The following is a 16,189-nucleotide window of genomic DNA, read 5'->3' as shown; positions in this document are numbered from 1 at the left end:
TACTCTGTTTTTAAGAGTTAACGGTTAATAAAGATGTTCAGTGGTGTTTGTGAGGATTTGGCGCCCTCTGCCGGACACGGCCGGAACTGCAACTGAGACAGATGCATAATAATAATAACAAAACATCTGTACTCGGTTTTGATATTAATGGTTTTGACTTTTGACATTAATTAATTGCCGTTAATTTCACGCAGGGTGAAAGAGACCAGATTAGATTTACGATATGACGTTAGAAATAGAACAAAAATACAAGTATAATGTCAAATTATATTATAAATGTGTAAAATATTTATTTTCTATTATAGTACATCACTACGTTTTTTTTCTTTAATTGCCGTAGTACTGTACTGTTGGATATACGTATTTTTTATTTTATCAACATGTTTATATTAATTTATTATTTAATAAAATTTTATTATTTTTTGTTACTTAGTTTTATGTTATTTGTGTATTTATTTACTTTTTTCACTACTTTTATTATTTTTATTTATTTATTTATTTATTTACTTTTATCACATTTATTTTTTATGTATCTAAATCAAATGTTTTATGTAGTTATTAATTTTTATTAAAAACTAATTTTATTGATATATTTAATATGTTTATTTAAATCTAAAGTATTAGTTCATTATTAATTAATTAATCAAATTTTATTGATTTGAATAAATTTAGTTTAATTTAATATTAATTTATTTATTCTATTTATTACTATACTATATTTATTTTATTTGTAATCAATGATTTAATCAATTCATAAATTAATCTTATTTATTTTGATAAAATTGTCATAAATACAATTATAAAATCTATAAATGTTTTAGCTTTAATCAAATGTATTTAATGTTATTTAAATATATTGAATAATTTAGTTACTTAGTATAATCTTGTTCATACTATTCCTACTGTTCTTGTTCTTGTTATTTATTTAAACCAATTTTTATTTATTTAGTTATTTTTATCACATTTATTTTTTTATCTAAATCAAATGTTTTATGTAGTTATTTATTTTTATTAAAATCAATATTTTATTTTTATTTTAATCAAATGAAAGTATTTTAATCAATTTTATTTTAATATAATATATGATTTTATTATTTATTTAAATAAAGTTGCATTTATTTATTTTCATCAATTTACTTTTAATCTAATATATTTTTTATTTATTAAAAAAAAAAGTATATATTTATTATTATTATTTTTATCGCTTTAATCTAATTTATTTATTTTAATATTATTACGGGACGGGTCCAAATATTGTTTTCCGTTAAGCGTTTTTTTTTAAAGCATTCAGTTTCTCAGTGCGATGAAGGAAGAACAGAACACTAAGCTGTCAGATTAGATATATGTTATTATGTATGATGTACACTTCATATATCACAGCAAGTCTTGTGGCTCAGTAAAATGATCATGTTTATTTGAGCACTATATGTTCAGACCTGCTTACAACCAATCACATGTTAAGCCAAACATCTTTACTTGTGCTTTTTGTTTGAAAAGTAAATTGTTCCCAGTACAGCCATAAAACACAGGACAGTGTGTGTCTGTGAGTGTGTGTGTACAAGCGTGTGTGTGCAAGTGTGTGTGTGACTCCTGTAATGTAGCCGGTTACAGCCTTCTAATGAACAACAGATCTCTTTTCAGAAAGACTGGCATAACTGATGTGCTCATCGAGAGGCAAGATGGTCTACATTATTAATACTCAGATTAACTTACACACACACACACACACTTGTACATCTATCTTTGTGAAGAGATTCATTTGACCCAATTAACATCAACACTAACTGCTTAACCTGAACCCTAAACCTGCCGTCATCTCCTTATAACCTGATCTCTGATATCAGCTCTTCGTTAACGGCTCTAAATGTCCCATAGTCTAAAACTGGTGTGACACGAAGTTCACACTCACGCACACACACACACACACACTTTCGCAAACACACACACATGCTCACATCCACTTGCACACACACACTCTCACGAACACACACTCAGGTAGCACACCCGCTCCGCGACACTAGTAGTTTCAGGGGACAACCACTAGGGGAAACACTGAGCTGGATGCGAGTCGAACTGAATATGCCATCGCTCCTCCCAGCCGTTGACTGTTAGCAGTCTCAAGGTGCGTTGCCGATAATGAGGATGCTCATGAGGAAGACCATGATGAAGAATATCCACATGAAGAAGCGGTCCATCACCTTGGCGATCTTCTTCCACTCGGCCACTTTCAGGCACGTGGCCTTCTGCTCGCGGAAGCAGTTCGCGATGTACTCGACATTCCAAACCAGCTTCGGGTCACAGCCGAGAATTCCGCCGTTGCCACGGTAAGTGCAGTAAACACAGGGATTAAAGGTCAGATGGAATGCGGCCGGTTTCTCGTCGTCGGGGCAACAGGGAGGCGGAGCTCCTTTTGGTTTCTCTTTGAGGTTCCTGTTGTGTTTGCGAACGAAGGGCTCGGATTCTTCCGACTTTCCGAACGGTGACGCACAGCTTTCGCCGACCTCGTAGACGAAGAAGATCTTGGACATGTAGTCGATGATAAGAACTTTGGCCCAGTACGGCACCGGTTTGGCCTCGGCTCCACAGAAGTGGATGTTCATGATGAAGATGGTCAGAGAAGTGGACGCTGTGATCATGGTCATCGTCGCGACGTAGTACTTACCTAGCGAAGGAAGACAGAGCTCAAAGTCAATCTCTTGCTATCTTTTGATTAGCATGTTGCTAACGTGATTAGCATGTTGGAAGCATGATTTAACACATTGCTAGCATGTTTTAACATTTTGCTAACATGTTGCTAGCCTGCTTTAAACTAGAACGTAGCCTTTAACGTAGTACTTACCTAGCGGAGAAAGACAGAGCTTTGCGTCGATCCCTTTCTTGCGGTCTTTTTAAATATTCACTGTCTATCTGATCTCAGCACGTTCACACTAGGATATAGACACTAATTTGCTGTGTTCAGAATAGCATGCTATCGGAATTCAAAATCGAGTTTCGCCATTTGGCTGTTTTGTGGGAGGGGCATAATGTGCCTGAAAGTTTTAAAAGCTTGAAGTTTGAATTTAATTGTTGGCACACACAAATATATATAAAGCATGTTTTAAAATCTCTTTATAATAACAAATATTTATTGCTCTAGCGTATTTTAACATGTTGCTAGCATAATTTAGCACATTGTCAACAAGTTTTAACGTGTTGCTAACATGATATAGCACACTGTTGGAATGTCACTAACATGATTTAGCATGTTGTTAACGATTTAACATTGCTAACTTGTTGCTTGTATAATTTAACACAGTGCTAGCATTGATTAGAATGTCCCTAGCATAATTATCACAGTGCTAGAATTAGTCTGACATGATTTAACACACTGTTAACATGTTTAACATGTTGCTTACATGGTTTAACGTTGCTTGCATGATTTAACACATTGCTAGCGTGAATTAGCATGTAGCTTACATGTTTTTAAATGTTGTTAGCATATTACTAACATGATTAGCACATTGATAGCATGATTTAACACATTGCTAGCATGTTTTAACATTCTGCTACCATGATGTAACATGTTGCTAGCTTGAATTGGCACATTGCTAACATGTTTAACATGTTGCTATTATGATTTAGCATGTTGCTATTACGATTTAACATGTTGCTAACATGATTAGCACACTCATAGCCTGATTTAGCACATTTCTATCATTATGCTACCATGTTACTAGCTTGGTTTAACATGTTGAATTGGCACATTGCTATCATGTTTAACATGTTGCTATAATTTAACACATTGCTAGCATGGATTAGCATTTTACTAGCATGATTTAAAATGTTGCTAACATAATTTAACATTTTGCTAACATGTTTCTAACATGATTTAACATTGCTAACATGTTTAACCTGTTGCTAGTATGATTTATCACATTGATAGCATGTTTCTAGCATGGTTTAACATGTTGCTAGCATTATTTAAAACGTTATTTGAAATTTGCTCTTAAATCGGATTTCAGTACGTTGTTTCTGTCAATAAATTACAATATGACCCTATCTAAGACAGCTAATCAGTAGATCCGAGACTCACCGATCAGAGGAACGCTCTCGGATGGAGGCATGCTCTCCGCCACCATCATCTGAAACACGGTGAGCGCTAGCAGAACCGTCACGCCCAGCGAAACCTTCTCTCCCGAGTCGGCGGGCAGGTAGAAGCCCAGAGGAGCCAGGAATGAGATGAGGAAGCAGGGCAGCAGCAGGTTAAAGATGTAGAACGAGCTCCGCCTCTGCAGCAGAACCGTGTAGGTGATGTCGGGATACGGGTCCGAGCAGCAGCCGTACATGATCACGTTCTTCGTGGCCGGCATCCCGTGACATTCCCACTCCACGTTCTCCACGAAGTCCGAGAGGTCGCCGCTGTCCATCCCCATAGCGATGTCCACCTGGAGGAGACCGTTTCGAGACCACGACTTTTTAACGCATGTCACACTATATATATTATATATATCAAAGGTGCAGTGTGTGATTTTTAGCGGCATCTAGTGGTGAGTTTGCGAATTTCACCCAACAGAAGTTGCCGACAGAAAGCGATGTCGTCGTCTGAGACAGCGGAGAGTAGCAACGAGGTTTCTTTACAAAAGTAAATTAAGAAATTAGGTTTACTTAATTATTAAATAAAACAATGTTATTGTGAATATTATAGTCACTTATTCATCATTGTGTCAGCGTTTTATTCGCTGACTTTAGAAACTTATTTGCATGAAGAACAACATAGTGACGAAACGTGTTTGTCCGTTCAGGGCCACCGTAGAAACATGTCGAAACAGCGACATATAAAAAAAATATAAAAACTAATAAAAACAACGTTTCATTATGTAAGGTTTTTATACACCACTGAAAATATATTTATGTTTATGATATTGCATTTCGGTCAACAGATCCTCCTAAATATTACACACTGCACCTTTAAGTGAAGAGTATATGTTATGCAGTTATTTATTTTAGTCGGAAAGTAGTACCATATATACATGAACCAAAACTTTCCCATTTTATTAAATAACTTTTTAAACCCTTTAACTAAAAACGAAAAATCTCAAGAAAACGTGCTGATTTAAAAGCACTTTTCTCTCTCTCTTTTGCCTTTCTGTTTCTGGCGGCTGTGTTTGGTGTTTGTACCTGGTTCCCGTTGTAGGTCCATGAGCCGAAGGTCAGGTTGCACTGCTGGCTGTCGAAGGGGAAGTAGGAGACGTCCACCACACAGGAGCTCTTCGTGATGGCCGGGGCGTCCCACGTGATCTCGCCGTTGTACCGCAGCACCACATTAGTGTCCACCGGCCCGGAGAAGTCATCATCCGCCCTGCCAGCGCACACACGTGTGTGTTTAGAAGAGCAAAACACACAGAGAGAGAGTTCAAGTTAAAGAGGACCTATTATGCCATTGAGTCTTCTAAAATGTTTTCCTGCTTGAATGTTCAAAAACATATTATTTTCATATTGTTGCGGCTCCTCTCTTCCCAGTCTGTCAGTAACGCTCTGTTTACTTCCTGTCTCCTCCTTCTGAAAGCACACTGTGCTCTGATTGGTCGGCTGGATCAATGTGTTGTGATTGGTCGAGTGCTTTGAGTGTGTTTGGGAAAGTCCCGCCCCTTTCCATAACCACCAGTTTAACACACTACTAACTAACTCAACCAGGCCCCGCCCCTTTATTCTGCGCATGAATTATTATAATGAGGAATATTGAGACATGTTCGTTCCCGAGACTACAATGGAGACAGAGGAAGATGGAAAGCATGGTGTTCTTTAAAAACATGGTGTTTGCTCTAATACTGCAGTTGTAAAGAGATCTCCAGAGGAATGCTAACATGTGCATGAACGTACGGGCGTACTTGTTATAGAGCACCAGGTCTGGTCTCCACACGAGGCTGCTGGGAATGCGAATCACCTCCAGACCGTCGTACTCGTCTTTATTCCACTTCAGGTAGGCGTCGTGCCACGTCTGTCTGATCCACAGGTACGCGATCAACACCTGGTTCCTCTCGTCCTGCACAGAGCTCATTCCCTATCATCTATTATTCCCAGTACTAGTCTCTTATTAACACTGTAAAGCTGCTTTGAAATGATCTATATTGTTTAAAAGTGTGTTGCTGAGTTTTCTCCTAAAATCTTAAAGAATTATCACATGATCTTATAATCAAGATCTGATTTGGTCTTGTGCAGTAAAGTAAGTAAGTAATGCAGAATAAAAACATTTAAATTGTCCGTTCTCTACTGCTGTCACACACACTGCTGTAGGTCTAGCATTAGCTATATGACGTTACTAAAGGTCAGCTGAGCAGAAACTCTCAGACTGCTGTAAATATTAGATGCCAACTAGAGACAGACAGAAAGAGAGAGTGGCTGAGAGAGAGAGAGACATATATATCGCATGTGCACTTGCAGAAAAGGGTTCTTTGGTGTGAAAAAGGTTAGATTTTATTCTTAACTTATTATTTTTTTTAAATGTTCTTTAGACTAAATGTTCTTTAAACTCACTGAAAGGTTCTTTGGGGAAACAAAAATGTTTCATAAAAAAAAACTGTTTAGAAGGATTAGCCTAACTTTTTAGTGTATGATGTCATATGATTGACAGGTGCGAAAACTGACTTTCGGAACTTTTCTTTTTACGAGTGTATGATGTCATATGATTGACAGCTAAGAAAACTCCCTTTTGGAACTTTTCTTTTTACCTGTGTATGATGTCATATGATTGACAGGTGACGAAAACTCACTTTTGGAACCATAATTTTTACGAGTGTATGATGTCACATGATTGACAGCTAAGAAAACTCGCTTTTGGAACTTTTCTTTTTACAAGTGTATGATGTCATATGATTGACAGGTGCGAAAACTCACTTTTGCAACCATAATTTTTATGAGTGTATGATGTCACATGATTGACAGCGACGAAAACTCACTTTCGGAACTATTCTTTTTACGAGTGTATGATGTCATATGATTGACAGGTGCGAAAACTCACTTTTGGAAATTTTCTTTTTACGAGTGTATGATGTCACATGATTGACAGCGACGAAAAACCACTTTTGGAACTTTTCTTTTTTCCAATGTATGATGTCATATGATTGACAGGTGCGAAAACTCACTTTTGGAACCATTATTTTTATGATGCCACATGATTGACAGCGACGAAAACTCACTTTCGGAACTTTTCTTTTTTACGAGTGTTTTGTGTCATGATTGACAGGTGCGAAAACTCACTTTTGGAAATTTTCTTTTTACGAGTGTATGATGTCACATGATTGACAGCGACGAAAAATCACTTTTGGAAGTTTTCTTTTTACCAGTGTATGATGTCGATTGACAGGTGCGAAAACTCACTTTTGGAACCATCATTTTTACGAGTGTATGATGTCACATGATTGACAGCGACGAAAACTCACTTTCGGAACTGTTATTTTTTCGAGTCTATGATGTCACATGATTGACAGCTGCGAAAACTCACTGAGTGTATGATGTCATGGCTAGTTGTTTTCCCCACATGAAGTAGGCTAGTAAACTAAGGAAGAGAGACTGACCATGTCTTTGATCTGAGACAGCGTGACCTGCAGCGTGACGTTCAGGGTTTTGTCAGTGTCGTCCACCGGTCGTAGAGCAGTGGAATAATTCTCCATCAGATCATTCAGCAGTTTGTGTGCGTATCGACCCTGAGCACAATGAGCTGCTGAACACACACACACACACACATGCAGAAACTAGAAGTAACATTTAAAAAACATCCTAGTTAAACAAGTTTGGAAAAAAGTTCAAGAACAATGTATAAATAATGTTTTTGACCTCATAACTTTGAATAAATGTTATATTACTGGAAAAAAGTTAGCTGAAGTTCTGAGAACGTTCCCTGAAGCTGATTAAAGTGTTGTGTCAAAGAGCCAACAAATATTCATAAAATATGAAGAGTTCAGATGCAAAAGCCTCTAAATGCCATTTGAAATTTTTTTCTAAAATGATCATTTTTATCAAGCTTATATATTCAAGTTCAGTAATTTCACTTAAATGACAATTAATAGGTAATCCTCATTGCCATTTAAGTGAAATTACTGAACTTAAATATACAACCTTGATAAAAATGATCATTCTAGAAGAACATTTCAAATGGCACTTAGAGGCTTTTGCATCTGAACTCTTCATATATACCAGGTTTAAAACAGTTTTTACACATGAATGTGTTCTTGTTAGAGTAATGGGCTGGTTGTTGTAACAACGTTTGGGATCAATTTGAGATTTCTAAACCAATTTATATCTGATAAATGTGAATATACTGAAAGTTTAGGCCACAAAACAAACTAACAAAATGTCTTTCATGTGTAACAATATTAAAACAAAAAAAGAAGAAAAAAGCTATATTAAAACATTAGATATAAAACAATGTTTAAATAATTTAATTAATAGACATAGAAGTTTTTGCCTAAAACATGAACAAACAAATTTAAAAAAACTACATTCAAAGGGAAAAATATTTTATTTTACCACTGACACTTTTTAAAAGCAAAAACATAATAAACTTTGCAAAATTCTGAAATGGAATGTTCGTTCGAATAACGTTAAAAATCATTTCGAGTGATCAGAGAACATTCAAAAATGACGTTTTCACACCTTAACGTCAACGAAACGTTCTTAGAACTATTTGTGTTGTCTTTGAAGAACTTATTGCATAATTAACCCCCACTACGCCTACCAAACCAGCCTGAAATGAGTATGAATGTATAATCTGGTTCGACTATGCGTGTCTCACCTTCGACGAGCAGCAGCGCAGAGAAGAACAGCATCCCCACGCAGATCCTCTCCATCCCCGCGAGCAGAGATCACCCAAGAGCATCAGCGCTGGATCTGTTCTCTCTCTTCTCCCCGTTCCGCGCTCGATCTGCCGTCACTGGAGCTCCGGGTGTCGCGTTGCCGTTACGGTAACCAGACGCGCCGCTATTCAGCTGTCAATCATGCGCGCAACAGGTGGGCTCGAGGACAGGTAACGGAGATGAGGTGGTGATTGTGACGGGAATAACACCTTTATCATCATTACCGTGTTCTGAAATAACACAGGAGCGAAATACAATATATACGTCATGTGTCTAGTGCGCCTTTGGTTTAGTTATATGTTAAGAGTAGTTCACTTTAAAATGAAAATTAGCACATGATTTACTCACCCTCAAGTCATCTAACAAAGCGGATGCACTTTTATGATGGACAGATGATTCAAGAGCATTTGAATCCAACAAGGCATTTTGGCCCATGCACAGGACTGACCCATACTGGATGTTTTTCCCTTTTCACTCCATTCTTTGTAAACTCTAGAAATGGTTGTGTGTGAAACTCCCAGTAACTGAGCAGATTGTGAAATACTCAGACACCAACAACCATGCCACGCTTAAAACTTGCTTAAATCACCTTTCTCTCCCATTCTCACATTCAGTTTGGAGTTCAGGAGATTGTCTTGACCAGGACCACACCCCTAAATACATTGAAGCAACTGCCATGTGATTGGTTGATTAGATAATTGCATTAATGAGAAATTGAACAGGTGTTCCTGATAATCCTTTAAGTGAGTGTATATATATATGTGTGTGTGATATATATCACTATTACTAACAGACAACAAACGTACTTAAGACATTGGACATTGCTAAATTATTATTTTTTTACTCCAATTGTTATGCTCATATATATATATATATATATACACTGCTGTTCAAAAGTTTTTGATCAGTAAGATTTTTATGTTTTTAAAAGAAGTCTGTTCTGCTCACCAAGAATGCATTTATTTAATTAAAAATACAAAATAAACAGTAATGTAATTAAATATTATTCTAATGTAAATCATTTGTTTTCTATGTGAATATACAGTAAAGTGTAATTTATTCCTGTGATCAAAGCTGAATTTATCATATTCTCCAGTCTTCAGTGTCACATGACCCTTCAGAAATCACTCTATCTGATAATCAACAAACATTTATGATTATTATTAATGTTGAGAACAGTAACTTACATTTTATATTTCAGGATTCTTTGATGAATATGAAGTGGAAAATAACAGCATTTATCAGAAGTAGAAAGATTTTGTAATGTTAAACATCACCGTTCCAAAGTTTGGGGTCAGTATGTTATTTTATTATACATTTATACATCAAGGATGAATTAAATTGATCAAAAGTGCCAGTAAAGACATTTATAATGTTACAAAAGATTATATTTCAAATAAATGCTGATCTTTTGAACTTTAAATTCATCAAAGAATCCTGAAAAATAAAATGTGTTTCCACAAAAATGCTATAAACACTGATAATAATCATAACTGTGTGTTGATCATCAGATCCTCATATTAGAGTGATTTGTGAAGGATCATGTGACACTGAAGACTGGAGTGATGATGCTGAACATTTTAAAATGTATAAAAATATAAACGTAAAATATAAATATAAAATATATAATTTAAATATAAAAATATAAAATATAATATATTTATAAATATATAAAGTTATTTTAAATTGTCATAATATTACCCAATATTACTGTTTTTTGTGTATTTTTAATCAAATAAATGCAGCCTTGCTGAGCAGAAGAGACTTTTAAATATATGGCTATATCTCCATGCTCATATTCAGTATGAATGTGTTTGTGGTGTCAGAACCTGCAGTCAATGCAAAACACAGATCATCCAAACATCACATGCTCAGCCATGAAACTAGTGTTTATTTCACTATTCCACAAAGCAATAATAAATAAAGGCATTGCCACATTGCTTTAATTTATACAGACTTTAATAGCTTTATTTACAGATGAACTCTTGTCTTTCAAATATCTGTGTGTGTGTGTGTGTGTGTGTGTGTGTGTGTGTGTGTGTGTTTTCCAGTCTTCAATGTTTGAGATTAACATCTATGAGTGATAGGAACCATTTCACGGCGTTCTGTTCGACACTGTAGTTTTAAAAATACTTTCCAGATAAAAGAGCCAATGATTGTGCGGGAGGGAGAAAGACTGCAGTGTGTGTGTGTGCGAGGGGGCGGGGCTACAGTCGGGCTGGAGTCAGATTGCTGCACCGTTCTGAAGGAGATGATGATGATGATGAAGATTATAAGAGAGAAAGAAGAAAAAAAAGGCACATCCAAACAAAAATAAGTAAACAAAAGAAAGAGATAGAAAAGTTCACAGTCAGTTCACGCAAAAATGAAAGTAAACGCATCTTAAACTCGCGCTCATGTTGTTCAAAAACCTTTCTTTGTGCAGAGAAAGAGCAGCGTGAACATTCAGCTGAACAAACACGAGTTTCGAACAACATAAACGTGACGTTTTCAGTTTGGGATGAACTATTTTGAGGAAAGGAATGGAAAAGATGGCGAGGAGAGAAAGAGAGTGATTGTGTGAGACCGGGTGCTTCGGCTCCTCGTGTGGGACTCAGTTGCTGAGCAAGAGTTCTGTCGCTGTCTCCACGTCCCAGGACTTCGACGACAGCGCCACTATTACTGCGTTCTGCACAGAGGAAAACGTGCCACAATCACTACACCTTTTAAATAGTACATAAGCGGCTTCTAAAGCGTAGCATGTGCACTTGTTAGGGCACTATGAATTCCATAAGGCGGGAAAACGTGGACTCCGGTCATAAAAACGGGACATCTATATGAGGACGCATGAACTTCAGCTCCAGAGCCGCTCTATGAGCATTCACCGTAACCCTTCACTGCAACCCTTCAAAATAAAAGTTTGGTTTAACTTGAAGAAATTCTGACAGAAATATTTTACAGATGTAAACTTTGTTTGACAAAAAAGTGTGTTTTATTTTATATGATTAAAAGTAATATTGATTTAATCATATAGTTAAAATTATCATTTTACACCTTTTTTGATTACCAGAAAATTTAAACACGTAACAGAATTTCTGGAGGGAAAAACAGAAAAATTATTTTATAGATATTTTAAAAAAAAATTGTTTTTATTTATTTTAAAAATTTAAAAAAAAATGTTATTTTTTATTTAAATAAAATGTTAAATAAAATGTTTTATTTATTTTATAAATTAAAATTTTTTTTTATTTTATTTTATAAATTATACCAGTATAATTATCCTTTTTTAATTATTAAATATCCTTTTTACATTTATTTTTATACTTTTTTAATTATTAAAATGTAATTAAACCATTAAAATGGAATCCTGAAACCTTAACACAGAACTTGTGAAATTTGAGAAAAAATTAATAAAATTAATGTCATAGAGCCCTAAACATGTAATTTTTAATAAATTGTAGTTAAATTGATTAAGTTGCATGATTTCAATTAATTAGACATGCTTTATGATTACTAACATTTTATTTAACCAATAAAAAGGAGTCAAAAAATCAAATAAAACGGAATTTGGGGAAAAATAAAAAGGTTTCATAGGGCCCTCATTTCTGTACACGATTTCCTGAACATGAAGGTCTGAACAAACCTTCTTCCAGATCATTCAGTGTTATCTGGTTTTTAATTATGTTCTCAGAACATTAGCACAAAAACATTATTTACACATCTTTCATGGAACGCTGTTTTTTTTCTTTTTGTCGGACAACATTTTAGCTGGACGTTCGTCTGACGTTTGTTAAATGTTACTACTTGTTTCAAAACATTCAAAAGTAACGTTCACATGTTTGAAGAATGATGAAATGTTCCCGTAAACATTTTGAACATTCAAAAACATCATTTAGTGTTTATACGCGTGTTTTTGTGAGCGTGTGTTGCTTTACTCACTTTCTCGAAGCCCATAGCGCAGAGTTTGTCTATTTTGCGTGTGTAGTCTGGGCTGGAGACGGGAGCTCCCGCGTAAACATGTGACCAGAGTCGAGCCGTCTGTTTGAACATCTCTGGGTTCTGTTTATACTGTGAGACAGGAAATAAACACAGTGAAAACAGGAAGTGACCACATCAGCCTGACACCCAAACGAAACGAACAAGATGATTCATCTCAAGGGGTTAATCCTAATAAATGCATCATTGTCTATATACCTGATTGGCGACTACAGCGTCCTGTGGATCATCTGGTTCAGCAGCGGCCAGAAGAGCCTGTAGTGACAGTAACACTGTTCGGAGGGTCATGGCTGCCGCCCTGAAACACACACACACACACACACACACACACACGAGAGAGAGCTCATCAGTTTCAGTGTTCACTGTTGCTTCACAGCTCTATAGTGCGTTCAGTGTGATCTTACCACTGGTCCTTCAGGATATCCAAGCAAATGGCTCCTGTTACTGAGCTGATGTTGGGATGCCAGATCTTCGTGATAAACCGCACCTGAAAAACATCAGCGGACAAGTAAAGAAGCGAGCACCTAACTATGTGATTCAGTTTCAATTCAGGGAATACAAAATGCATCTAAAGTGTGAATATTTGGCGAATTAATGCAGCATGTTGCACTAAAAATCTGCACTACAATAAGAAAGAATAAAAGAAAAAGAAATAAATGTAAATAAAGAATAAATTGTGTGTGCACAGCCAACAGAAGTAGAAGAATAAGCAGGTAAATAAGCTTCATTCAGATGCGGCTTCGCCGTTTTCATGCAGTAAATGAGATTATGTATCAGAACCGTCTCAAACGTTGTTGTTGTCAATCGGCATGCGTCTTGTTTTCTGTGATTGTGCTTCATCTCTCCTTACTCACCTTAGGTGGATTAAATGGATACGTCTCTGGAATTTTAATTTCTAGTTGAAATCTGCCACCTACAAAACAGACAAAAGACAGAAAAACACATAAAACTAGAGGAAAAACAATTCATGAAATCAACATCATATTAGTGTAAATATCTACTCCAGTAAGCATGCATACGTGTCACCAAGACATCTGAAACGTTTAGAAACAAAAACATTTAAACAAGTGCATGCATTTAGAAAAATGACTGTCGTTCCAATGTCAGAAAGGAAAGATTTGAGAAATGAGTACAAGAAATTCAGGAATAACTTTTGAGTTTGAAAAAATTATTAATTTGGTTTTATCTGTATTTAAAACCATTTTAAGTCGATCAAATGGCAGAAGTGCTATGCTGGTTGAAAATGAGAAATAAGATTATTTATTTGCACAAAAATATATATTTTTCATTAAAATGATGCAAAATACAGTTTGACAGCTGTTTGTGTGGCAGGCGTGGCATAAAATAATTGAGGTGTATGTGGTAGATCAGGTATGACAGAAACGTCTTACCTTCATAAGGTGTGTCTGGCGGTCCTGCGATTTCCCCCCTCAGCTCTGTGAAATTCTCATCCACTAAATCAACCTTGATCTGGTTTTTACTTGTCTGTGAAAATAAAAAGAAATGTCAGGAAAGTTAGTCAACAAAAAATAAATATCCATTCCATAAAATTGTTTGCTTTTGTCCCCAAAATGAGAGCAGAAAAAGCCTCGGAAAGTATGGTTTAGGTTTGCAACTTTGGGACGGTAGCTATTCGTTTTCTTGATGCCCTAAAACATAAACACAGGCTTAAATGGCAAAGTAAAATTAACCCCAAATTTTGCAACTAAATCCAAAATTCAAAAGGACCCACTCTAGCAAAAAACATCCTACAAACTTTTGACAAGGCTCTTTCAAAGTTATGGCAAAACATATTTTTGTTAACTGGGATGCTGTAGTCAAGTCATGGTACAGTGATGATATCAGAAGGTAAATGCAACCAAAAATCACAAAAACATTGTTTTTGTACCCTGGTAATGGTATTTGTAGCACTTAATTTGTGACTGACAGTTGTAACAACTCACTATAATTAGTGATACCCAAATAATGTTATTTAAGATAGATACTTAATGAAGGATCAGAGATTTAGTCGGTAAATTCAGTTCATTTGCTGAAGTTTACACTCGTTTTAAAAGTTTCACACAACACTCAATACACACATTATGTCATTATAACTTATATTATTTATAGAATAAACATGAATCACGAGTCACAAATGGAGGTTTTAATATAAATGTGCGTCCGTAATTACAATAATCATCAATCTTATCATTGTTGTGATTCTGACGAAGCTATCTAATCCTTGACAAAACTATCATAAAAGTTTGTCATACCGTAAAAACACGTCAGCTCACATAAATTAACCCAAATATTAATTGTTGTGCGCATAAAAATGTTGTTTTAACGTCAAACGTAAGCGTAAACGTGCGTGTTTATGTAGCACTAGCTGGCCTTAGGTTAGCATGCGGCTAGTCACACACAGGCCTTTATAAAAACACCACAAACACACAGGAATACACATCAAACCACTGCATAAGCACAATAAATACAGCAGAATCGGTCAAATAAACACATTTGAATGCCAGAGATATGTGTTTTGGCTTGTTTCGGAGGGTTGGACTCGTTTAAATGCGGTTCGGCCTGACGGGACAAACATCCCATAATATTCCCCCAAAATCGCGTATCTGACACCCAAAACACACATTAAACTGCATCATCTCAATGAACGAGACAAATCACAGCTGTGGCGGATTCTGTCCAGATCAGAGTGAGTCACAATTGATCCGTCCATCATTGCACATGATTAAATGCACATGTGTCAGTCATAAGGCATGATTGACAGCTGTCAAAGTAAATGTACACATGTGTGTGTAAGTGCTGAACGAACCTCTTCGCTTTTCAGAACCTCTTTAAACTCCCGTTTGATCCGCTGAACCGCGATGTTGGCCATGCTGTTCATACACCACAACCAACACACACACACACACACACACACACACACACACACACACACACACACACGCACGCACACACGCACACACGCACGCACGCACGCACACAATAATGCTGTGTAGCTACAATAAAGATGGAATACCATAGTATTTTTGATGTGACTTGGTACATGAATATAATCATCATCCCATGGCATCAATCAAGTATTGACTAACTTTTGCACAACCTTCATGTTTCTGTCCTAGTTTACTTTATTCAGAGTGAGTGTAAGCGAGTGTTGTCTGCACATCACAGTACGTTTTAGTTTAAAGGTGCTTTTGGCATGACAAAAATGTTTTTACATTCATATTTCTGCATGCAGTTGAAACTGGAAAATGAAGTGCAAAACACAAAAAAACATAAAAACTAATAAATAAATATAAAAAACAGAATTAAATAATAAAATGCATTTATAAGTAAAAGTATATAAAAGTAATAATAATAATACGATACTTTAATAATAAAAAAATATA

At 35.8% G+C, this 16,189-nt stretch overlaps 2 protein-coding genes across 4 annotated transcripts; both read right to left on the bottom strand.

Annotated features, from left to right (window-relative positions):
• Positions 1-1,393: 1,393 nt before the first annotated feature.
• On the bottom strand, positions 1,394-9,981 carry LOC120465270 (neuronal acetylcholine receptor subunit alpha-9-II). 3 transcript variants are annotated; one of them, XM_089135145.1, is made up of 8 exons: positions 9,421-9,981; positions 9,180-9,323; positions 8,771-9,061; positions 7,554-7,696; positions 5,868-6,040; positions 5,158-5,338; positions 4,073-4,424; positions 1,394-2,662 (listed from the first exon to the last, which is right to left on the bottom strand). In XM_089135145.1, the coding sequence occupies exons 3-8, from the start codon at positions 8,823-8,825 to the stop codon at positions 2,118-2,120; spliced, it is 1,449 nt and encodes a 482-aa protein (XP_088991271.1). In that variant the 5' UTR covers positions 8,826-9,061; positions 9,180-9,323; positions 9,421-9,981; the 3' UTR covers positions 1,394-2,117. The 3 variants fall into 3 exon arrangements, with proteins under 3 accessions (XP_088991271.1, XP_088991270.1, XP_088991272.1); XM_089135144.1 differs by having other exon boundaries at positions 7,554-7,699; positions 9,421-9,980; XM_089135146.1 differs by having other exon boundaries at positions 5,868-6,022; positions 7,554-7,699; positions 9,421-9,979.
• A 1,283-nt stretch (positions 9,982-11,264) lies between these two features.
• Positions 11,265-15,772, bottom strand: ube2ka (ubiquitin-conjugating enzyme E2Ka (UBC1 homolog, yeast)). Its single transcript, XM_039655127.2, has 7 exons — positions 15,613-15,772; positions 14,198-14,291; positions 13,661-13,719; positions 13,211-13,293; positions 13,005-13,104; positions 12,750-12,878; positions 11,265-11,499 (listed from the first exon to the last, which is right to left on the bottom strand). The coding sequence occupies exons 1-7, from the start codon at positions 15,682-15,684 to the stop codon at positions 11,425-11,427; spliced, it is 612 nt and encodes a 203-aa protein (XP_039511061.1). The 5' UTR covers positions 15,685-15,772; the 3' UTR covers positions 11,265-11,424.
• Between the last annotated feature and the right edge of the window lie 417 nt (positions 15,773-16,189).

This window comes from Pimephales promelas, chromosome 9, assembly GCF_988280905.1.
Source record: "Pimephales promelas chromosome 9, fPimPro1.hap1.1, whole genome shotgun sequence".
Taxonomy (NCBI): Eukaryota; Metazoa; Chordata; class Actinopteri; order Cypriniformes; family Leuciscidae; genus Pimephales; species Pimephales promelas.
The sequence above is the reverse complement of the archived record's forward strand: the minus strand, read 5'-3'. Positions and strand labels throughout refer to the sequence as shown.

What these genes read in the sequence shown, in the direction of transcription:
- LOC120465270 (XM_089135144.1), bottom strand. Translation starts at nt 8,825, where the DNA reads ATGGAGAGGATCTGCGTGGGGATGCTGTTCTTCTCTGCGCTGCTGCTC. An exon ending in TGCGCTGCTGCTCGTCGAAG is followed by an intron (nt 7,700 to 8,770) that starts GTGAGACACGCA and finishes GTGTGTGTTCAG; the next exon opens with CAGCTCATTGTGCTCAGGGT. An exon ending in CGAGAGCGTTCCTCTGATCG is followed by an intron (nt 2,663 to 4,072) that starts GTGAGTCTCGGA and finishes TTCCTTCGCTAG; the next exon opens with GTAAGTACTACGTCGCGACG.
- ube2ka (XM_039655127.2), bottom strand. Translation starts at nt 15,684, where the DNA reads ATGAACAGCATGGCCAACATCGCGGTTCAGCGGATCAAACGGGAGTTT. An exon ending in ATCCATTTAATCCACCTAAG is followed by an intron (nt 13,294 to 13,660) that starts GTGAGTAAGGAG and finishes GATGTTTTTCAG; the next exon opens with GTGCGGTTTATCACGAAGAT. An exon ending in GCGCTATGGGCTTCGAGAAA is followed by an intron (nt 11,500 to 12,749) that starts GTGAGTAAAGCA and finishes TCCTCTGTGCAG; the next exon opens with AACGCAGTAATAGTGGCGCT.